The 25,255-nt window shown below is 34.0% G+C and overlaps 3 protein-coding genes across 5 annotated transcripts in view; 2 read left to right on the plus strand and 1 right to left on the minus strand.

Moving 5' to 3' along the window:
- The window catches only part of LOC134852197 (uncharacterized), a 353,512-nt gene that overhangs the window by 133,286 nt on the left and 194,971 nt on the right, over positions 1-25,255 (minus strand). The window lies entirely within an intron of this gene.
- Positions 1-25,255, plus strand: part of LOC134852119 (lysosome membrane protein 2-like) — an 86,249-nt gene that overhangs the window by 16,590 nt on the left and 44,404 nt on the right. The gene's annotated exons all lie outside the window — the stretch shown is intronic.
- On the plus strand, positions 21,476-25,251 carry LOC134852121 (copper chaperone for superoxide dismutase-like). Of its 2 annotated transcripts, none has more exons than XM_063868412.1 (4): positions 21,476-21,714; positions 23,418-23,588; positions 23,881-24,097; positions 24,636-25,251. In XM_063868412.1, exons 2-4 carry the CDS (start codon positions 23,426-23,428, stop codon positions 24,796-24,798), a joined length of 543 nt encoding a protein of 180 aa, XP_063724482.1. In that variant the 5' UTR covers positions 21,476-21,714; positions 23,418-23,425; the 3' UTR covers positions 24,799-25,251. The 2 variants fall into 2 exon arrangements, with proteins under 2 accessions (XP_063724482.1, XP_063724481.1); XM_063868411.1 differs by having other exon boundaries at positions 21,476-21,710; positions 24,636-25,249.

Genomic DNA, 25,255 nt, shown 5'->3' on the forward strand with positions numbered 1-25,255 from the left:
TGGTGGTGGTCACTTAGATCGATCATCCGATTATACTTCAAAAGCCCATGCGTCACGAACATCAGAAAAGAAGAAGGCGAGTTACATGGAAACATATCAGGTTGTTGTCATGCCACACGTTTTCAAGTTTCCATCAGTGGTGGGTCAAAGGCGGACTTTTTCTGCAATTTTGTCGATCAACTTCTTTGGAAAATTTGAAGATGCGCTTTCGCACCTGTTGGTCTGGTGCGCTAAAACAGAACACTTTCTTGGTATAAGTTGGATGGGTTCGCAAAAAGTTGCTGATGTTTGAATACAAAAACAGGCCAAAATTGTTGTTAAAATGCTTTTTTGAAAAGTTTTGACCAACAGTTGCGTTTTTTTTGCCTCGCGCTCTTCGTTCAAATTCAGTGTATATTGGCGCCGAAAATGCGATCAAACCAATGCGGGGGTGGTCGACCAAACCTGGGTGTCGTAAAATAGTACAAAAAGTTAAGCAAGCAGAAGTGAATGGGGGGTCACTGTTAGTAAGAACAAGGTGTTTCAGCAAACGTGTTAAGTAATTTCATTTTTAAACCAGATTAGACTGTCTGATCTTGCAACCTGAAGGCAATATAATTTAAGACTCAATGTTTTCCCTGTGGGAGATTCAAGTTTTTTTTAGCAAACGATTGTTAAGAGAAATGAACGTAGTGAAGACTTAAATAGGTCTTGGTGATTTTATTTTTCGTTTTTTTTTCCAGGAAAAAGTCTTTAAATTGGAACCTGATCTAAACTATATTTTATGATTGGATAAATTAAATGTTTTACCAATGTAAAGTATTTAATATTAACCAATCACGATCCATCTAACTAACAACCCACTTATTTGTAAGTGCTGAAGTTACTTGTAATTTCAGCACCAGAGAGATTTGAATTTAACTTAGAAATTAGTTGGACTCTCCCGAGCACTTCAGCAGCCGCAATAAACCAGTATACCCTAGATCTATTGAGCCTAGCAGAGACTAGTTAAACAACCTGAGACTAGATAGTATAAGAGTAAGACTAGGATCGGTATTAGACTAAGAAGTTGCACGAATCTATCCGGCCGAAAATAAGATAGCGTGACGAGCAGACGGTGTACCCTATCCGAAATTACTCTATGAGTTAACCAACTCGGTCCTAACTCATCTGGTGCGACCATAAGTCTCGAACAAGACCTTAATAGCTTAGAATTAACCAAAAATAGATTAGAAATTAGACAAAAACATTTAAAAAATGTTATACGACAATAATTTAATCGAAATGTCTCTACGACTCAATAGATCAGAGCCAATATTCCGAACCATAACAGAACTACCCGGAATTGGAAGAAGACCTCGAACCAGAGACGACATACGACAAAGTAGAAACTTGCCATATAGCTATATGATAGTTAGGCAAAAACCAGAACAAACTTTTATATTTAGAATACTACTGGCAATGAATTTAGATTTTCATTTGCAAACATAAAACCTTGAAGTTAATCTTCAAAATCATTTCAGGCGCTAAACAAAATTATTAATATACAATAACGATTGATAAAAAGATCTAAATCGTTTTCCTAAAACTCTGCAGTAATATACAAAACATGTTTGAAAAATATTTATTGAAAAATAAAAATAAAAATTAGTAGCATGACAATAAATGGTTAGTAATCATAAATCATCCTGTTGTTCCAGCTCCATCATCTAAAACATAACAGCAATCATAAACCCACTAATATCATCAAAACACTAAATCTTTCCTTTACACACATTTAAAAATTTATTAAAACTTAAATTCACTTAATTTTAAAACCAGATCATCAAGGCTTATCCTTGGATCTTAAATCATTTTCTCCTTAATTAAATTTTAAATTTGATCATCAAGGCTTATCCTTGGATCAAACAGAACAACTTTGATCTCCCCCACCCACTTAAGTAGTGTCTAACGACCTCAAACGTCGATTCACTACCCAACCCTTTCTAAAGACCTAAGACTAATAGAAATTTTTAAACAAAACTAATCATTCAAATTAGGATAAACAGTGAAGAACTTCGGTTATTCATCCTTCACTTGACCCCCCCCTCTTACCAGACCCAGGATAAATCTTAGACTTAGTAAGTTTAAAATAGTATCTAACGAACTACTCGCGTTCTAATTATACCTGAACCTTGTGGATCGATTTACTATTCTCCAACCCTTGAACACAATCACTACCCCTAAGTAAGATTAAGTAAGTTAACACCTTAACTTATACTAGCCACGAGAAAGTAAAAAATCATTCTTCGGAATCGATATACTTTTCTCTCCAACCCTGAACAAATAGACCCAGGTTAAGCTAACCAAAAAATCGTAAGAACTAACAGTTTAGGAAAATAGAAATCATTTAACAACCTTTTGCATCCGTCATTCTAAACCTTATGTCATTTAAAAACCTAGGAAATAAACAAACAATCGTTTTACACAATTGTGAAATAGATAACAAAAAATACGACCTTGTAATCACACCTCATACACAAACAGTTGGATACATTCGAACAAAACGACAAACATTAAAAAGAAAAATAATAACGAAACAAAGACAAATAACACGAAAAAGATTTTCAAAAAATCGAAACGCATTTTCAGAATCAGAAACCAACAGTTTAGACGAACTTTACAAACTAAAAGAATCAATAGATAAAAATTACCCACTTCACGATCAATTATATTTTTCTGACTCAGAAACAACTTCAAATTCATCAAAAAGAGGAAAAAGAAGAATAAAAAAGCAGTACAAACACAAACCAGTACATTTATACAATTGGAATCAACCAATTAGACACATTGATAATTACATATTAACAGTCATCGAACGAAAAAATGAGCTCAACGCACACTCCAGGTGAAGAAAGTCCAGATGATGATGAAATCTTTCCTTTTATAGTAGATGCAGATACTGATAGAGGACAACACATATTTTGTCAAAATTTACTCGTAAATTTATTTGAACCCGGAATCAGTCCATGTAAAACAGAGTTCCCCGATGTAAAAATCAAAAAACAAATCATAGATCACTACTTAAAAGATATATGCAACATAACACAACAGTATGGAATCTACTCCATAGAATTCACCTCACCAAACCATAATAATAGAAAATATACAATTCAAACAGACGATCTTGATTTAGAATTTTCAAAAGTTTTTTCAGAATATATAAAAAGCATCCAATATCATAACTCACAAAGAGCAAACTCCATATTCACCAATGAAGTTTTCGCAATAATATATAGTTATATTTCGATATTAGAAAACGAAATCCCAATAACAAATGTCTCACCGACAGAAACATCTAAACATTTAAGAGTACGACATGAAATCACACTACTCTCTAGTTATTTAAACATCATTAAAGAAAATTTCACGAAAGACGACGTTTCACAACATACAAAACACGATCTACAAAAAATTTTGGCATGGTTCATAATAGATTATTTCACACACAATATTGATTTAATTGCACAAGCAAGAAAAAATTTTAGACCCCAAAACTCGAACGATGATACCGCTATCACAGAACAATCAGATTATGTTTGGGACCCCGAATGGTCTCATCCCGCATTTATAAGCTTCCCACAATCAATCTCAAGTCAAGCAATAAGCACGATATCTTACATAAGAGATTATGTAAAAGTAATACCATTAACCATTGATGCGACACCATTAAACTATAATACATTTTTACCCGATACACAAAATAATAGTTTAAACTCTACAGTTATACACAATGAAAACCTCAATGGAACTAGGAATCTTACTCAACAAGATATCCAGACACCATCACACTTCATAAATGAAGAAATTGTACACACAACAACTACACAACAAAGTATTTCACCAATACGCCCAAATTTAACAACACCAAGAAATACAAATCCTTCACAAACACAGGTAACCTTACAATCAACCGTTAAACCTTCGGTTGCCCCTAAATACTCACATATGGATTACCAAACATACAGACCCATGACAATACCATCAAAAACACGCAAAACATTCACTAGAAACAACTTTGCAGACCATAATTATAATTATACACATCCATCAAAAACATATAACCAACCACAAAGAAATTTTAACCAATATACAAGATCTCGAAATTGGGATAACCCAATGACCCAACCTAATTCAATAAACTTCCAAACAAATCCTCCACAGGATCACAGTGAAAATTACCCATTTTTTCAACAAAATAAAAATAAAAAACAAACATCTTATCAAATGGATTATTTATCCTCAGATGATGATTTCTTACAACCAGATATATTTGCACCAAATACTCAAGAATATCGTAGACAAGGAATACAGAGAACACGTACAAATCATAGAAATTTTTCTCCACAACCAATAGATGCACAACATCAACAACCAATTCAACAACAAAATCTAATTATTACACAATCTTTTCAACCAATTCAACAACAAAATCCAATGACTGCACACTCGTATCAAGCATCACAAATGCAAAATGAAATACCACTCCCATATTATCTCCAACAACATGAAATAACAAGAAACCAACTTTCGAATTTTTCTCAAATGCCAAATGCAGCAGAATCATTACAAATGACAATGAATCCATACCTTATGGGTGGATCATCAATAACATCAAACAAACCTTTAATGGTTTTCACAGGAACAGACCCTGAATACTCTGTAGAAGATTATTTAAATGCAGTAACAGCAAACCTGATTTTAAATATTGGACCTGAACCAATTAATACGCCACTACATCAAAATTGGATACATCGACGCACAGCGTTAATACAAACAACCTTAGATGGCGCAGCCCAAAAATGGTTTTCAGTACTACCTCTAGAAATAAAATCAAACTGGAAAAGGTTTACACAAGAATTTTCAAAAATGTTTGACTCCGAAAGAAACAAACAACAACAAAGAGTTTTATGTAATGAAATTCGCAGATTACCAAACGAAACCATCAAGCAAATAGCAGTACGAATCGAAACACTAGTTCGAAAAGCATATTCATTAAATACACATGACTATAAAAACACAAAGATGACAGAAATCTTAATGATGACCTTAACACCACAATTAAGGAAAATAGCAATAAAAAAGAGAGCATCCCATCCTTCTTCAATTCGAGAACCCGATTTAGATTTTCGAAAACTAGTAGACAAATTAGAACAAGCAGAAATCACGATGAAACTAGAAGAAACGGAAAATCTGAAATTACAATACGTTAATAGAATTGAAACGACTCCCACTAATATTAATAATATACAGGAATCAGAGACAGACCTCGTTGAAAAAATCACTGAAATACTCAATATTTACGAAAAGAACCCAAACTTTAAAGGCAAACCATCTTTCAAAAAATGGTGTAATTATTGCCGACGATACGGACATAGTATTTCCGAATGTAGACAAAAACAGCAAGACAATCAAAATAAACCTCAAAAATATAAAGAACCAAATAAATCATTCTATCAATACATGAAAAAAGATCAAAATCTACCGAACAAAACAGTCCACAGCAACAACAGTTCAGGAAAACCACTCCCGAACAATACAAATTATACAAGAAATCAATCACCATATAACTCAAGTTATAGAGGAAGATCACCAGAACGAAGAAACACGAATAATTCATCACAAAATCACTACAATAGACCAAATAGTCGAAATAACTACTCCAGATCAAATTCAAATACACAACGATTTGTTTCTAGATCTAATTCCCAATCAAGAAATAACTACTATCCAAACAACCAATCACGAAATTCATCATACAATAGGAATAGAAACTACTCCTATAATCGAAATAGAAGTTATTCAAACAACCGAAACCAGAATTACCCGAACAATCAATCAAGGAATAACTCATATAATAGATCGAACTATAACAGACCAAACAATAATTACCAAAACAGATCGCGAAATAATTCACAAAATCGACACCCAAGTTATAATAATCGTTATAGAAATTATTCCCAATCACCACACCGGAATAATAATAACTATAATAATTCTAATAATCGCCACAGAAGTAGTACACCTAAACATCAAAGACAAATCAATCAAGTACAATCTAACCCAGAAACAACATCAGACCCTCCAGGTATTGATGACACAGTAACTGATACGTTACAACTCAATCAAATAAACTGTACATCATCAGATTCAGAAAGTGATACTGAAAACACTCTTTCTATCAATATGATAAAAGTCGAAAATGACTATGAATCTGTCATATATGAACAACCCTTCCCATCACACATATATGAAAATCAATCAGAATTTCTTCAAAATTATTACACTACACCCATAAATTCCACACCAACGACGCAAGAAACAAACGAGATTAACACTACAGATCAAACCAATAAAAATACCAAAACAAAATGCTTGAATACAAACCACATTTATCAAAATATACAAAAAGAACAACCCAAAGAAAAAATTTGGACAATACCATTTCTCTTAGAAAGCCCAAGAAATAAAGAATTTCAACCACCAGACCTTGAAATAGATTTTTTAATTGATTCAGGAGCAGAATCAAACATAATAAACATCCCCACATGGAATGAAATAAAAACCTTACACCCAAAGCTAACACCTCTTGAAACCTCCAGCAAACTAGCAACAGCACAAGGATCAACATTGATAAACTACGGAAAAATCCAATTATTTCTCCTCCCCACCAGAACAATGGAACAAAGCAAAATTTTAAATAAGCCATTTAAACAAATATTCCATATCACTGACATTAAATATAATATCATTGGAATACCATTTATTTCGAAGTATATACCAACAATTAACATACTAAACAGTAAAATATTAATCAAAGATAAATATACAAAAACAAAAGAAACATCCTTAACATTTTTTCAAAGATTAAATAAACAACCACCATTCTTTTCAAAATTCTACCCGATATTTAACCAACAAAGAAAACACCTAAAACCACTATCAGGAAATATCTATAATTTTTCAATCAAACAAGTTCACCAATATGATAAAGAACAAAACAAACAAAAATTTTATATGTCAGAATTTGAATTCAAACCTATTCACAAATTTTTCAAAATCACAATCTCATCCATAAAATATTTGAAAAATTCGAATTCCGATATCATTTCCTTACATGTCTATAATAACACACCTTACCAAGTAACATTACCTTTAGGACTTTTAGGATATTGTGAAACCAACGCTACAATATCACCAATACACGAAAAAGCATACCGCGTAAATAATATACTCCAATTACTAGATATTTGCCAATCTACAATTCTTAATGAAGAATTATCTATAAATAATATAATAAGTAACGAAAACAGAAATACGGATTATTTCACAAAAACTCCATATTTCAAACCTACATTCAACATAAGTAACTACACAGAGGACCAACAAAAATTTTTAACAATGTTTAATTTCCAACATTCACAAATAACACAAGACGAATTCGAAAAATTAGCCAAACAGCTAATTAAATATTCATCAGTCTATGCAACATCAAAATTCGATGTTGGAAAAATCAGTTCATCACTACATCTCCCGTTAAAACCAGACGCAGTTTTCAAAAAACAAAGAGCAAGTAAAGTACCAATTCACTTACACGATAAAGTAAACAGATTACTCGATATTTTAGAACAATACAACATTATATCACCAGTTAATAAAGAAGAACAACCAAAAGGGAACACATTTATCAACCCCGTTATCATTCTAGCTAAAGGAGAATCATTAAAAATCGTTCTCGACGCTAGATACCTCAATTCACTCATAGATGAATCAAAATGTAATTGGCCCATTGAACCAATACAAGTTATTTTAACAAAAATAAACGGCAAATACTTTACAACCGCCGATATGAATAGTGCATACAATCAAATGCCACTAGATGAACAATCACGACGTTTAACACAATTTGTTATCGGAAACCAACAATATGAATTCAACCGCTTATTCTATGGAATATCCATAGGACCAGCAGCATTTTCAGCTTTTATGAGCAAAATTTTTAGACCACTAATACTCAAGAAAAACGCAATCACCTATTTAGACGATGTTTTTATGCAATCACAAACAAAAGACGAGATGTTCAATGTTTTAGAAAAATATCACCAAATACTTCAGAACGAAAATCTGAAGGCCGCCCCCGATAAATCACACTTCTTTTTGACAAGAGTTAAATTCTTAGGACATAATATAGAAAGAAAAACAATCACTCCATTGAAATCACGCATTGACGCTATTCAAAAACTTCAACCACCAACAAATAAAAAGAAAATCCAAGAATTTCTTGGAATGTTAAACTTTTTAAGTAAATATGTTTATAAAATGCAATTATATCTACGACCATTTTATAACATCCTTAGACAACAAAATAATTTTGAATGGAACATAGAACATCAAACACGATTTGAAGAAATAAAGAAACTTTTAACTGAACAAATTTCAAACACAATTCCAGATTCAAATCAACCATTTTATGCAATGTGCGATGCTTCGAACTTTGGCATCGGTGCAGCACTATTACAATCACATAATGGTACAAATAAAATGAATCTCATATCAGCAAATTCTCGATTATTCACTCAAGCAGAGCTACGACTCTCAACTCTAATGAGAGAATGTACAGCCATAATATATACACTGACAGAATATGAATTTCTGATACTTGGATCAAAACATCCAACAGTTCTATTCACAGACCATAAACCAATCATCTTTCTCTTTACACAAAAATCTAACCCAAACCACCGAGTTTACAGATTTCAACTAATTCTAATGAAGTTTCCAAACTTACATATAGTTTGGACTGCAGGAAAAAATCTTGCATTACCAGACACCTTAAGTCGAAATACACCACCTGAATTACTTACACGAAAAACAACAGTTGAAATACCCAAAAACATAAAATTCTACCTTGCAGAAAACGAAACATCACCCCGATTGGAATGCAAATATGCAGTAAAAACTGATATTGAACAATCACAAATAAATAATTTACAACATTTCCCACTTTATTTAGATTGTCAAAATAATCATTATGAAGTTGATCTACTTGGCACATCAACTTTCAAACCAATCCCATATTCTCAATGGATAAAAAATAACACCCAACAAAAACGAACAAAACAACACCCGCCTAAGAAAGACCATTTTCCACTAATTGAAAAAGAAGATTTAACTGATAAAATAAATTTATCAGGACCACAAACAAATGATTCAAAATACACAATAAATCAAGTTTTTGACCTTCACGACCCACTTGATACAATACCCTTATCTAAATTCGAAATTGAAAACATTTTTCTCCCTCCAACAGAAACGATTACAATTTCAACACTGAAACAATATCAAAATCTTGACCCGATAATTAGACAACTGAAATCATGGCACAAATATAAAACTAAACCTATCAAAGCAGATTCAACCATTCTAGGAAACAAAACACTCCTCCGATACTTTCGCAAATTTAACAACACAACAATTAACGAAAATACAGACCTTTTAGAGTATAACCTAAATGAATCTACAGTTCCCTGTCTCCCTTTAAGTATGATTCTTATAGCTTTTAATATTTCACATACACAAAATATTAAAGGACACTCTGGATCAGAGAAAACATATTCAAATTTTATACAAAACTTTTATTTCCCAAATGCACCAATTTGGATAAAAGTACTATGCAATGACTGTATAGTATGTCAACTAAATAAACCTTACCCAAATCAAAAACAAATAGCACAAAAACAAGATTTTAAAGGACAAAGTTTGTACTTTAATCATCGTATCTCATTTGATACTAAAGGACCAATTTCACCCTCATCAGAAGGAAACTCGTACATTATGGTAATTGTTGACGCATTTACACATTATGTAGCACTTAACCCAGTACCACATTGTAACGCTTATTACGCTTACACAACACTCTATGAACACTGGATAGCAAAATTTGGACTACCAGAAATTTTAGTTACAGACAACGGTACAGAATTCATAAATAATGAAATTATCACACTATGTCATTTATATAACATTAAACACAAACCACGTACATCTCATGCACCTTGGACAAACGGCTTAGTCGAAGGTATGAACCGTTCATTACAAGAATATCTTAGATGTATCATCAACGGAAATGATACAAAATATACCGAATGGTCAGCAGATGTAAAATTATTTCCCTTAGCATATAATTCACAAATAACGACAACTTTAGGAATGTCACCATATGAAATGGTTTTTAACCAAAAACCACGCAAACCAATAATGTTTACAGCAAATTCTCATAAAAACGCACAAGGTTATTGTCAACCAAATAAAGATTCAATTTGTTATAACCTACCTTTACATACACACGATGAAGATCATTTTCATCATCCACAAATTCTTAAACTAGCCTCCGGTACACACACCGAATGGATTCTAAATAGAGATAAAAAACACAATGAAATTTATCAAAAAATAACAAAAAAGTTATTACAAAGACAAAACATTAATGAACAAATCAATTCACGTTTTACACCAGCCTCCGAATTAAAAATTGGAACATTTGTTTTAATACCTAATTTTAATACTCAAAAAGGAATTTCTAAAAAATTACAACCCCTTCGAAAAGGACCATACCAAATAATTGCAAGACCCACTGATGTCACATATAAGATTACCGATTCAAACAAAAAAGAAATCGTTCAACATCGAAACAACCTACTACCTTATTACCCAAAAGAATACGCACTCCGCGAATTAACTCAATTATATTCTTTCACAGGATTAAAAATCATTCAAAATGAACCACATCTGAAAAACACAGAACAAAATGATAACCCCACCGAAAATCAAAACACAAAACCAATCGCCACCAAAATCAATACACAAAACCATAAAGAATCACCAAAACAAAGAAAAAATAGAAAAATGACCGAACAAATAATACCCCAAGAACAAATCGACAAATCGGAAAATCGAAAAACAACAAGACTCCGAAATCAACCACGTAAAAACTATAAAATATTCATCCCCCAATCTAAAATTTTAAAGAAAGTGGAATTTCAAAAGTAATTTTAACATTATACTTCACTATCTTGAAACCTTTGAAACATTTTTCATTTACATTTTTCAAAATAACATGCTGACAAGTACGTAATAATTCTAGTTCAAAATAGACCAATAGGATTCATCCAATCCGTCACTTTCTCTAACTCAAACTAAGACCAATTAGACGAATCATATAGAACTCCAGGCACATCTATAACTATAACTTTACGACCTCCAGGTCAAAAATAAGCAAACCACTCCAACTTGACAACTAAAATAAATATCACCATAGTACCGTACCCCTCCCTTATCTAATAACCCAAAGATCAACAATATTTCCCCAACTCAGACCACGAATACCCCCAAAGCAAATTTGTTAACTTAGCCTAAAGTAACAAAATGAACATTTTAATTAGCCTAAAGTATAAAAATCTCACCATACCCCGGATCATTTGACAAACAAAAATAAAGAAAAAGACGACCTCCCAGTCACCATGAAAATTGCCCCCAACAATTTTTTACAGAACTCAACCCACTTGTCAAAAAACTAATAAATAATCCGACCACACTAGAAAATCGCCTCAAACAGCAAAAAATATTCGACCAAGAGATCATTTCTTAAATGCTCTTCTCTCAATCAGTTACTCAAATACTCATAAATCTTAAACATTTTTTTACAATACTTGAAACCTTTATAATATTTCTTTTTGATATACTTGAATCTTTTCTAATAATCCTAATAATTTTTTGTAACATTTTTTAAATTTTCTACACTATACTCGAACTATTCCTCCAACTTTCCAAAACCCTTGATTACATCCACAGGTACGATTCATATAACTTGTCTAAATGATACGAACAATTTTCAGTAGAACCGATATTTTTTTATTGTTTGTAATTTTCATAACATTTTTATCATCCCTCATTTTGACAATATGTAAATGTATAAAGAAAGCAATCTTCACATTTGCCCTAGCAACAATCCTTCTAATTCTTTTTTTGGAAGAATACTATAATAAACATAAACCTTCCCACTAAAGTAACAATTCAAAAATCCATCAAAAATTGCTACCCAACAGTCACAGAATCAGTCTTCACCGACATCATCCCAAGATAACCAAACACCACCTTCAACTACTCAAAATCCTCAAACATCTACACGAATTTCTTTTCAAGACAATCCATACACTTTTGAAGAACGACATGCTCGTTTATCAGAACCACTAGAACCAGTTCAACGACAAGCACCTTTAAGCGAACCAACATATAACCTATACCCAACACTACCACAAGAACTAAGTAGAATAAGAAATTCTAGTCAAAACCAAAATACAGTCGAAATAAATAGACAAATTATACATCCTCGACGAAACAGAAATCTTCAAACTCCCCGAGTTCATTTTGATATACCTCAATCCCCATCACAAAACACTCCAGAAAACCCCATTGGTATATTACCAGAAACCCCTACGCTTCTTTCACAACGTAGCACCTCAAGCCTACCATCAGATTACTTAGGTTCAACACCAACATCTGAGCAAATACGTGAAAATCCTTTCAACCCCACAAACCAAACATCACGATTTCCATATTGGACTACACATTCATTTACACAAGGTGAACCAAATTTAGTCAATGACCCCATAGATATTTCTACGGATACAACAACATCCTCATCACTACCAGAAACATTATCACTACCATCAACACCATCAATAAGCCAATTTTCACCACCACCCTTTAACTTAAATTTTCCAAATAATCTCGACGCCAAATATCGAGAACAATCATCAATAAATATTCCTTTAAGACTAGATTGGAATACATTTACAGCACCTCCACCACTATTTGGACAACATCAAGAAAGTAACCGCCTTCATAACTGGGCACTTAATAGATTACAATATCGCCAAGATATTCACAACGATATCCGTGATCACAATATTCAAATACTCCAACAAAACAGTTTACAATTAAAGTTTGAAATAACAGTTAAGTTAAATAATATTACCCAACATCCCTACCCATTAAATCAACCTAACATAACAGCTCAATCACTACCACCACCGTTTATAACTACTGAAGTAATATACAAATACGACAGATATACCAAAAACACAATTGGCTACATTACATTTTATAATCCATACTCAGGATTATCATACACATGTATATTCTAAAATTATTAATTTTTCTCCAACTCCTTTTTCTAGTAATCTCAAATCAAAACATAAACCCTTCTCCTCGTACAGGACCACAAGATTTATTAGTAACACATTACGATTGTGAAGAAAATGAACAAAAAACACTACATAAATATGCAATAAATCAAGTATCACAATGTGAAACAGAACCACAAGCTATAGAAACCACAGATGTAATAGCAACACTCTATTCAAAAGCCCGAGCAACAACAGTTACAGGTTATAAATTCACAGCAACATTTTCCGAAAAGAAAGTACATTGTTCACAAGTCTCGAATGGAAACAAAAACCGACTTGACCATGAATCATTCTATCAAAGTAATATAGAACGTCTTTTACATCTCAATCCCGACGATTGTAAAAATGAATTACTTAGACTAAACATCACACAAAATAAAAACTCCCAAAGAAAGTTAGTTAATTTTCAAGTTTTTCCAGACTCTGTACATCAATCACAACTTGAAAGACATCAAGGACATATAAAACTAGACGAAAAATACCCGTATAACGGCGCACACGGACGATTAACCTATGACCTACACGATAAACATTGGATACCACACATTGGTATAAATGACCCATCAAACTGCAAAGCAGACACAAAAAATAAAGGATACCAAGAAATAATGTTTTTCGATTGGAAAATACAACTCGAAAAAATACAACTAACACGAGATTTATCAGATAATACAATGATCTATCAAGGAATCCGATTACCTTGTAAAAATGATCAAGGTTATTGCGACCCTACAACGAGAACACAAGCAACAATTGTTTGGTTCCCCGAAGATACATGTACAACATTTCAAGTAGCAAAAATACACGCTCGTATGATAAAATTTCACGAAAAATATTTTATACAATCAATTCCATATGAACAAGTCCATCCATCACGAAAACTAAGTTCTAATTTTAGAAACATAGACAATATAGAAAATAAATTGACACGTTTTCAAATATATCAAGAAACAGAACTTGCATGTAAATACAGGAATCCACTTCACAGAACACAATACTCTGAAATATTAGTTGAATACGAAAAAGGATTCGACATGACCACTGGAAAAGTAAAAATCGACCCATATGCAACAGGTCATCCTCTAAACGAAGGAACATCCTATATACCAGTTAATTTTGAAAAAAGCAACGGACAACCTGGTGGACATCTAAAACCCCATGACACCAGAAGCACACGCTTACAAGAATTATCACTAATGAATACTACATATTTCGGTAATATCCACTATGATATTCATTTAGATATGAAACTAGATTATACAATTAGCCGAATTTTTCAAGAAATGTCACTCTCCGAATTAGAAACACTACACCACCTATGCGAATTAGAACGAACACAAATATTACAATCACTTGCACTAGCAGTATTAAAAATACCCTATGCAGGATACTTATTATCTGGAAATAGATCAAATTTTTTAGACTATGAAGGAAACATCTTATGGTTTTATACTTGTACTAAAAAAGTATCACCACTATACGTTTTTGAAGATAAACGATGTTATAAAAGAATCCCTATCTTTTATAAGAATAAAGTACATTTCGTGGATACACTTTCACGAAGAACCTATTTCTGGGATACCGCAGTCCCATGTGGATCAGAAAATAGCCACAATGTAGTACAACTAAACCCTGATGAAAATAAATATTATCTTCTCACTCCATATCCCACATTAATGCAATCACTCAAAAAATTTTCACCAGAAAGCATTCGCGCTATTGCTCGAAACCCAAATATAGACTTACAATCAATAGGAATCTATTCAAAATCAGATATTCAACATCACATTAGAACACAACAATTCCAAGAATTATTAACACAAATGGACACTATACAAAGACAATCAATAGACCAAAATTTACGCAAACTTGCAGAAACCGCAGGATTTGCCGATATCTACACGCAAGACTATAGCGGATATTTTAAAGACATTAAAGATAATATATATATCTAAACGGTGAAAAATACCGTCCCCAAGATATATCACCAATTAACATTTTTAGCTTTGTTACACTCAAAAATGAGATCCTCGATTTTCTAGGATGGCCCTACTACATCTTAGAAAAATTGACTATTTTATACGCAATGTTTAACTTTATTGGATTTCTTTTCTCACTTTTAAAAGGAATCTACAACACATGTGCTATACACACACAAGTCAATCGACAAGCAAGTGTAGCACGCATACTCTTTGCAGGATTTTTTGGAATCTTTTCTACATCTATAAACAAAATTCTTTTAGACGCACAAATAAAAGAATATAACACAAAAATAGCAACACGACAAAATACATACGACGAAGAACATAACAATGTAGACATAACGCCAACGGCACCACAATTACCACCCCTACCAAATAACCATCCACTATCCCTAGTCCCACGAAATTTTCGAAATTTAGCTATCACACATAATCCAAATTTTCGACTCACCACATCACAAAGTCCCATCCAACATATAATGACACACCAGTCACAAGATGATAATACTTATGAACAAATTATTGAACAACCCCATACCACCGCTTTTCAGTCTCAAAATAATCATTTTTTTAGCCCACGATGAGCCGCCAACTTGGATCACTACACCGATCAAATTCCCACCCAACCAATCTTACCTCTCCAATCCCAATAATACCACTTTTTGCTTTTCCGCCACCCGATTTCACATCTAGTAATGTAACATCAGGCATGAATTCCGACACTAATTCACACATCTCAGTTTTATATTCCATCTCACAACTCAATAACCCGAATATTGAAACCCCCGATGAATTTGCCGACTCAGAACCATCCCCATCCAATAATTTTCATAACTCTTCTAATTTTTCTCAACCCCCTTTTCAACCCATATTATCCAATAACCCTGACCCCATCACTCCCACACCCTCGTATGCTTCCCAAGTTACCCCAACCTACTCCTCATACCATTCTGACCAACCATCTCATTCTCCAGACACCCCCCGAATCTCCCCAGAGCTAGATAATTTTATTACCCTTCAACAACAACCCTACCACCTTAATACCCCAACCATAAACCAAATCTCCTCCACGATAAATTCATCCAACCCCCCTACCCCTACACCCTCTTCAAATTATACTGAATCATTAGCACCATCATCCACATCAACTGAATCTTCACTCAACACTAATAGAGCTTACCGCACTTTTAAAAGAAAGTTCCCCAACCATCCTTTCCCAGCAAAACCAGGAACAGCCCGTGAATACATCAACCACCCCAAGCATACTAACACAAAAGAATTTTTAGCCATCACCTTACCCTCATTCCCACAATACACCTTAAACACCCCCCACGACACTAACGAAACACGCAACTTTGTAGATGAATACGTTTTAATGCCCACTCTCTCTTGGACCTCATATTATCATTTTACTAACCCTCTTTGCTTACCTTTATCTAACACTCACATCGATATAGAGCGAAATACGGACATGCTATATCGACTCACTACACCACTAACCGCTAGACAATTTACTTACGTTGGATATAAAAAATCACTAAAAACACACACTGCACCTAGAGCTAACGAATATACACTCGAATACTATGATCACAACATCATCAGAGCTAACCAAGATCAATTCTTAGACGACGATCGCTTCGCTAATCCACAAATCACCGAGAAATTTTTCATTAAAACACCATATGTATTTACACTAAATATCTTCGATCGCAAGTTTGACCACATTATTTCAGAAGCACTAACAGACACACAAGCATACGAAAGTTTTAAAGAACGCTTCCAAATATTTTCACTAACCTTTCATTTCCTTGCACCACACGAAAGAGATTTACACTGCTCACACGATATTATGTTGCGCACTAAACAAACCCACACATATAGTTATTATCGCTTCATCCAAAATCATTTTGACCTACACACACCCTCTAGACAACCACACCATCGCTTTCAATTCATAAATTCCAAATACACTTCACCATTTTTCCTAAATTTCACATATTGCATTAAAGATACTAACCTTCATGGTATTCTTCGTAATTATGACCCCATAACCCAAATGTACATCTTCTGTCCCATCACCAAGACCTTCAACGCCGAAGAATCCCGACCCTTCCTTATCCCGCACGAGTTTGTACAACCTATAGAAATCCCAATTTTAGAATTCATCCACAACACTAAATTCAATCACAAATTATATAATCTAATCCAAAACACACCTTATGAGTTTGCAGTTGGCACTGAAGAACTAACCACTATTAAGGCACTTCAATTGCTTTGGCCACTGCTTCAGACTAAAAATATCATCCGCATCTTAGCTAAACTACTAACAACTTCAGAACTAATTCACGACATCTTCCCCCACGGTTTTTTCCCCGACGACTAACAGGTAAGTATGAATTAAATGAATATAACTAACTAATTGAAATATTAAAAACTTACCATACTTTATTCATGTTTTCTTTAGATTTTTAGCCTTCATCCGACGATCACCTACAAAAACCACAAAAGACAAATAAAAATCGCAAATTTCATCAAACAGATTTCAAAAATTCTATTAATCTCTTACACTTATAAATTTATAAATTTAATACCAATGCAGTAAATTCATTTCTAAAATTTTCCCCACAAGCAGTAAATCTAATTATAATGAAAATTTGTATCTTAAAATTCCCCCATAACTAGCAGTAAATTTCCAAATTCTATGCAGTAAATTAATAAAATGCAATTGCAGTACTAACCTTTTGATATTTTCATTCATTCGCACAGAAATTCTATCCACACTCGCACAGCTCGCCCACGAAGAATTGTTTAAAATAATGAATTTCAGTTTCAAGTTTTCACACTCAACAACTCTAACATATAATAACATGTTTCAAACTTTCCTTTAACCCGGTTGGAAAGGAATCATATACTAAACAAAACTAACCAACGCAGCTTACTAAATACCACAAATCATAGAATAACAGCATGACTAAGAAAAGGAAACCAACGGTACCCAAACCGGATTAACCCAGTTTAAAACTGGATAATTTATTCTTTTGAGGACTATTATAAAGTCTAAGAAAGAAATAATAAAACACAAAAAAGTCGAAAGACAAACCCATACCACAAACAATTTGATTTTTGAAAAAAGGACACAACCAACAAAACATAAGAAAAATCACAACAAACCCAACATAAAACGTTGTCACATAACAGGACCCCTCACAAAAACCGCATGAAATCATACTCCCACTCCTGGCCTAACCCACCAGGAAGGACGTCCTGAGCATGCTCTATAGCCGGCCTAACCCACCGTGCTACATCCACGCTTTGTGACCACACCTCTATTTTTAATAAGAGCTACTCAAGTGTGAGTAACTCTTCAAAATAACCGAACTAAAACAAAAAGCTTTTGTGAAAACAACTAACTAAAATCATTATTAAAAAATATTAAACTAATAAAAGTTTTATAAAATGTAAAATCACATGATGCAATACATAGATCAGAATACAACACCAAGGACGAACATCAAAAGACAAAACGACCCCACCACACTCGAGAGAGAATGACCAACTACAATCAATATGCCGCTCACAATCACAACTCAAAGGATTTAGAGTACGACTTGACCTCGCAGAAAAGGACTTCATTGAACTAGACCAATGACCACCTCGATGACCCAAGTGTACGTACAGATCCGAGTAACCAGGCATCCCCTCCACGCACAATCTCCACGCCATTCCCAAGCTAGATCAGACACAAAAGAAGTTCTCCCCGAAGAACAGAAAAACCTGACATAGCCAACCATTCTGAAATCAGAATTGATTTTGTTGCAGAGACTCAGTCGTTGTCACAAGAAGAACACAACGTCTTATGTCCCTAACTCCAGCTTCCTGAAACTTCTTTAACAAAGAAGAAGCGGAAGAAAATTATGATGTTCACCAAATACCAACGTCCATCATCCATCCTTGAATTACAGAAGAACTGTTCTAAAAAACTCTGTAAAACCCGGATGGGTGGAACCTGATCTAAACTATATTTTATGATTGGATAAATTAAATGTTTTACCAATGTAAAGTATTTAATATTAACCAATCACGATCCATCTAACTAACAACCCACTTATTTGTAAGTGCTGAAGTTACTTGTAATTTCAGCACCAGAGAGATTTGAATTTAACTTAGAAATTAGTTGGACTCTCCCGAGCACTTCAGCAGCCGCAATAAACCAGTATACCCTAGATCTATTGAGCCTAGCAGAGACTAGTTAAACAACCTGAGACTAGATAGTATAAGAGTAAGACTAGGATCGGTATTAGACTAAGAAGTTGCACGAATCTATCCGGCCGAAAATAAGATAGCGTGACGAGCAGACGGTGTACCCTATCCGAAATTACTCTATGAGTTAACCAACTCGGTCCTAACTCAAAATGCTTTAATTACTACAAATGTGCATTCATACATATTGATGCATTTATGAATGCAGTTAGGTATATATACACCTTTTTGACTTCTATTGAATTTCATCTGCTTAAAGTGACTTAGATAACACTCTCCAAATACGAACGTGGCGCGAAAAAACGTGAACGATTTCCAGTTTAGAAAGTGGAATTTAGTTTTTAGATTTCCAGCTGAATAAAAACTTTACCTGTTGATCCAGTTTTCTCTAGTTGGGTTAATGTTATCAAGAAAGGGTCAATCATAAATTGTCCACAATTTCAAAGAGCTTTAATTCCATCTAATTTTTCTTCGAAATTCAAAAGTTGAAGGTTTTTCACGAAACAAGTCAATTTTTTCGTTTCCTTGCGTTTTTTAATTTTTTCCAACAGTCAGTTGGCTATGTTTTTAGATCCAAGTCAAACGCATGAGCATATAGCTAATTTATCACTTTTTGTTTTGTATAAAAATATGTTGTTTTTAATGTTTAGGAAGAAAATGCGTATCAGCGGAAACAGATTAGCGATCTAGAAAGGAGTGGCGGCAAAGGAGGTGGCGACATCTCAGCCGGCGGAGGGTTGTCTGGAAGTCAGAAATCGATGGCCGGATCAGTGCAGCGAATGATCTTCCTAATTGCAGTTCTATTCGCTGGAATGATGATGGGACAATACATGGCCAACACTAAGTCTCAGCAGTCGAGACACTGATCCTTGAATCATTTTTTGCCTATCTTCACAGCACTTTTATGACCCTCCCCCCACCCCTTCCCGCCCCTCCTTTTCGCCCCATTCTTTATTCGTTTCTTCATCTGCACTTGGCCGAGTTCTGTTGGATGCAACAACTGGATTGGACTGTTTTCTAACTTGTCTTCAGTGAAAGAGGAACCACACGTCTTGCATTATTTATAACAGTCACCTTCATATTACTAGCTAATCTCGCTTTGAACCGGTTTTGTTATCTTGATTGAATGAATACTATTCTGGGCTTGGTGGTAAAGTAATGGTGAAACAGTTATTTAAACTAAATTTAATTTATTGCGAATTTAAATACTAGCAATATTAATAGTCTAAATTAAGGTGTAAATTTTGTTTACGAGCTACCTCTGAATTAGTTCTGGTTATAATAATAGTTAATATTTATAATCTTTATTTATAATAGCGCCCTGACTGAGCAAATGTTGGCTGTCACCAACAGTTTATATCTATAGACCAATTGTTTTTGCAGGTTTAGCTCTTGAGTTGATGACTTCACTTCTATTTTGATTCTGCCATGAATGAAGCGCATGACTAGATTATTAATTGGATGAAATTTGATGACTTAATTAATAATTTATTAATTAATGTTTCTATTCAGATTATTTGCGAACCTCGCACGAAATGTTAGTCCTGAACAATTTCTTTCAATTTTTTCATTATAAGGTTTCGATTTGAATTTATTCTCGTGTAAATGCCTGAGTGACTTTTTTTTAGCTAAAAACGAGGCTTATAGACATAAAAGTTGCTCTTTAGAGCTAAAGTCATACGAATTGTTAGATCCTTGCACTCTATCAACTTTAACTTTTTTGTTTTAAATGTCGATGAACATAATGAAGACTCTTTTATAGGTCGTGATGATTTTTTTGTTTTTTTTTCAAGAAAAAGTCTTAAAATTTGTTCAGGATCAATTTTGATTTTTCGCGGTTTGAGTTCTGATTTCTTAATTTCAGTTCATTTCCTTTGTCAAAAGAAGGCTAACTCCACTATCGAACACAAAATTGTAATCGAGTCGAAGAAAGACAAGAGGAGTCCATCCGAACTTGATGTTTCAGATTTGGGCTATGAAATGGCGTGCAATAAATTCGAGTCATTTTTGATTCCTTACGAGTTTGCAGTTCAAATGACATGTGAAAAATGTGTGACCAAAATAAACGATATCCTAAATGAAGCGCCAGAAGTTGTGATGGCTGGAGATGGTGTTATAGATAATATATCTGTCGAGCAGTTAAGCATTGATCTCTCGTCGCAGACTGTTAGCTGCCGAACAAACATACCTGGTACGCAATGTTAGTAAGTTCAGTTTTTGCATTTTCGAATGAACGAATGAAAAATTTTTAGTGTTACGTGTTCGATGTTTACACTTGTGATCAGCTGAGTGTGTTATTACGAACCTTCTTTTTTCTAACCTAACTCGCAAACAAAAGTGTTCATTAAAAGTGTAGTATCAATGTAGTATCGGAAATTGCATAGCATCTGTTCTATATCTATACTATATCTGCTTAATTTGTGGCTAGTGTTTTGGTACTTATTAAGCTTCCGTGGCTGAGTGGTTAGTGTGTGAGTCTATTAATCTCTAGGTCGCAGGTTTGAATTTCAGATGTTGCCGTTTTTTACTAATTCGAGGCTTATCTATCTATCTATCTATCTATACTATATTTCAATGCGAGTGACAGCTATCTCCCATGTTTAATCATAATATTTTTGCATGTTTAACGAAAGAGTTTTTTCATGTTTAAGCTATAGCATATATTGCATTGCTTAGGAATATTTTTCAATTAGTTTCCCGCAAGGTCATTATTAATTTTCAGTAATTTTTAACGAGGCAAAATTAAGTATGTCTGTATACCTGTTTTTTAATTAATTTGATTATGTCTGTCTACCCGCCTCTTAATTTTTCAACTTTCAGCTTTCTATTACATATTCAAATGCGTGCTTCACTATCTCGCCTTGGTTAGGCTTTTTCAACGTATTGTTTTTGCACTTTTAACAAAAGAATTTTTTCACGTTCAAACTATATCGTTTATTGTTATGGTTAAGGTTTTTTTTCAGTTTTCCAGTTTAAATTCAGTGTTTATTTCATCAAGTTTGAATTCAGTGTTTATTTTAACTAATAGTGGGATGTTGTCAGAGTTTTGCGATTCTGGCCTCCATATATGAATAAACAAATCCTTTTAGCTTACGAGATAGGCAATTTTCGAGATTTTGAAATTCTCGCCCTGTACTTGGTTGCTGCTAGGGTACTCTCAGGTGTTGCGAATCTTGCCTCCAAATCTCACTTCTCAAATTCTTGTAGTTTTCGAGATATGACGTTTTAAAAAATTTTCAAAATTTAGATTTTAAAAAATTCTAAAACATTGAAGATCTCATTCCTGTTTTTGGATATTGTGAGGGTACTCTCAGGGGTTGCGAATGTTGCCTCCAAGTATGACTGCTCAAAAACTCGCAGTTTTCCAGATATGACGTTTTTTGTGATTTTTTTCGAAACTTTTTCATGAAAATTTTTTTTTTTCAAAGTTTGAAATTCCTAACCTGTAGTTGGGGGCAGTCAGAGTAATCTCAGGGGTTGTAAAAAAAGTTTTCAATTTTTTTGAAAGCTCTGTGTGTGATGTATCGTATCGCCCTCTCTGTTAGTAGTATTTTCATAATTTGAAAGCACTTATGCGGAGGTGGAAAAGTTTTCAACTTTCATTCACGTTCAATGCCACCTAAGTAGCGTGATAGGATGTACGGTGCAGTACTGCAATTAATTATGGCACTGTGGTTCTTCGGTAGCGATGGTGCCCAGCAATAATATGATTGCTGCTTCAAATCGCACGTGCGCTGCAGTTTGCAAGGTGAGCTCTTGGAAGTAAGTCATAGCTTTTTGGGAGCTGGATATGTGCGCTCTTGTCAACTTGAATAACTCACCTCGTCACTAAAAAACCTCGTTACTTAAAAAGTCTTATTAATTAACCTCGGCTAGCTGACTATAAAAAATTGATATGATTATATAGGATTCAAGATGCTGGAAATATTGCGGAGGTCTGGGTTGGAGGTGCGTCTGAAAAGTGCGGGGAACCCTAGTTTTGCCCCTGGAGTGACGGAGTTCCACGACATCATGGGGTCAGGAGTAGTGGGTGTCATTCGTTTCATTCCTCTGTCCGAAAATGTTTGTGCCATTGAAGGTTAAAACCTTTTTTTGGATTCTTTAACCCTTTTCAATTTTGTTAGATGTGTAATGACTCCATGTGTGTTTATACATTCTTAAATTGTTGTGTCCACTTAATTGAAAATAAATTTAAAAAATTGGGTTTTTACCGCATTTACTTTTATTGTATAATCTTTTCATACGAACAAAATGTATGGGGTAATACATGGTTGGGTAAAATCATAAGGGTTAAAAAAATATGACAGCGAAAATGTAAATCAGAGCAATTGATAACTCGATGTCAATATTAATTCATTGCTGATTTATAGGCTCTTTGTCTGGTATTAAGTCTGCTGCTACAAAAGATTTTGAACCAACTTTTAACGTCCAAATCCACGAATTTGGAGACCTATCGAATCCTGTCGAGTCTTGTGGCGATGTGTTTAACATTGGCGAGTCATGTGTCGGAGTTTTGGGTTCTTTTTCGACTCCTACCGCATTTTACATCAGCCGAGTTTCACTAAATGTCAGCTCTGTGATCGGAAGGCTAGCGATAGATTACAAAAATAAGCAGTTATAAAATCTAAAATTGACAGTATTGTGAACATTAATTTCGATTTTTTTACTAGCGTAAAAGAAGCATTTTTTGAGAGCTCAGCGCAGAGTTTGGGCTTGATGTTGCAGATGGTGATATTTCGAGAAGTTTGTTAATTTTTAGTTCTACCCTGCAGATTTCCTGATTTCTTGACCTTTTTTTAGACCGAACAATTTGATTGTCTGAGCTTCCCTTAAACCATTAGCAATTTTTTTTGCGCTTGTTACGCCAATCATATTTTGACAAAAAATGGTTGTCGTAGAACAGTACCAAAAGGGGTATCTTTGGAACAATTTACTATTTGGCAACCAGAACTGAACAAGTGGCTGTCGACCAATCCTCCTCCCCCCCCCCCCCCCCCCCCCGTTAGCACACTACTGATCGTTTCGAACGACAGATGATTGTCCGAAATTATTGGTATCTTTTTTGCGCCCTCCGTGAGACACTTTTTGTACATAGCTACACTTTTCTGTAATCTATCGCCTCCAGATCCTGTGTGATCAAAATGACGTCACCAGATGGAGCTGCAGAAAAGAGTTTAGCAGTTGGGATTGTGGCCAGAAGTTCTGGAGTGTCTGAAAATCCCAAGATGTTTTGCACTTGTGATGGCGTCAGTATTTTCGACGAGCGGAAAATAACAGACGCCTATTGATCGAATCGAGATTATTTTTACTCTAGATTCCACAAAAAGTCATGCAAGGAAATTTAACCAAGTAGAGATTAAAAAAATAGAGATTAATATTTCCTTGTCCTGAGCTGCACTTTAAATGAGCGAGACTTGAAATTTTGAGGCTAATTTTTTGGTAGAAGGACGTAATGTTTAAAAACGTTTAACAAATCAACGTCCTTAATACTGTTCAATACTGACTGATGTTTGTTCCAATTTTTTTGTGTTGAATTTCTGTATACTGAATTTTAACTGGGTTACATAAATGTCGAGCATTCGGGTGACGTAATTTTAGGCCATTCAGAGCTTTCATGGATGATTTCCCCCTTGAAATTTTGAATATATGTGGCTTAAAAATCTACAGCTTTCTTTGATATGGATCTCAAGTTAATTAAAATAGATTAACTAAAAATGCGGACATAGTTTGCGGGTAAAGTGTTAA

This window comes from Symsagittifera roscoffensis, chromosome 7 (assembly GCF_963678635.1).
Source record: "Symsagittifera roscoffensis chromosome 7, txSymRosc1.1, whole genome shotgun sequence".
NCBI classification, from domain to species: Eukaryota; Metazoa; Xenacoelomorpha; order Acoela; family Convolutidae; genus Symsagittifera; species Symsagittifera roscoffensis.

What these genes read in the sequence shown, in the direction of transcription:
- LOC134852121 (XM_063868412.1), top strand. Translation starts at nt 23,426, where the DNA reads ATGCTGGAAATATTGCGGAGGTCTGGGTTGGAGGTGCGTCTGAAAAGT. An exon ending in AAATGTTTGTGCCATTGAAG is followed by an intron (nt 23,589 to 23,880) that starts GTTAAAACCTTT and finishes GCTGATTTATAG; the next exon opens with GCTCTTTGTCTGGTATTAAG. An exon ending in GTCAGCTCTGTGATCGGAAG is followed by an intron (nt 24,098 to 24,635) that starts GCTAGCGATAGA and finishes TATCGCCTCCAG; the next exon opens with ATCCTGTGTGATCAAAATGA.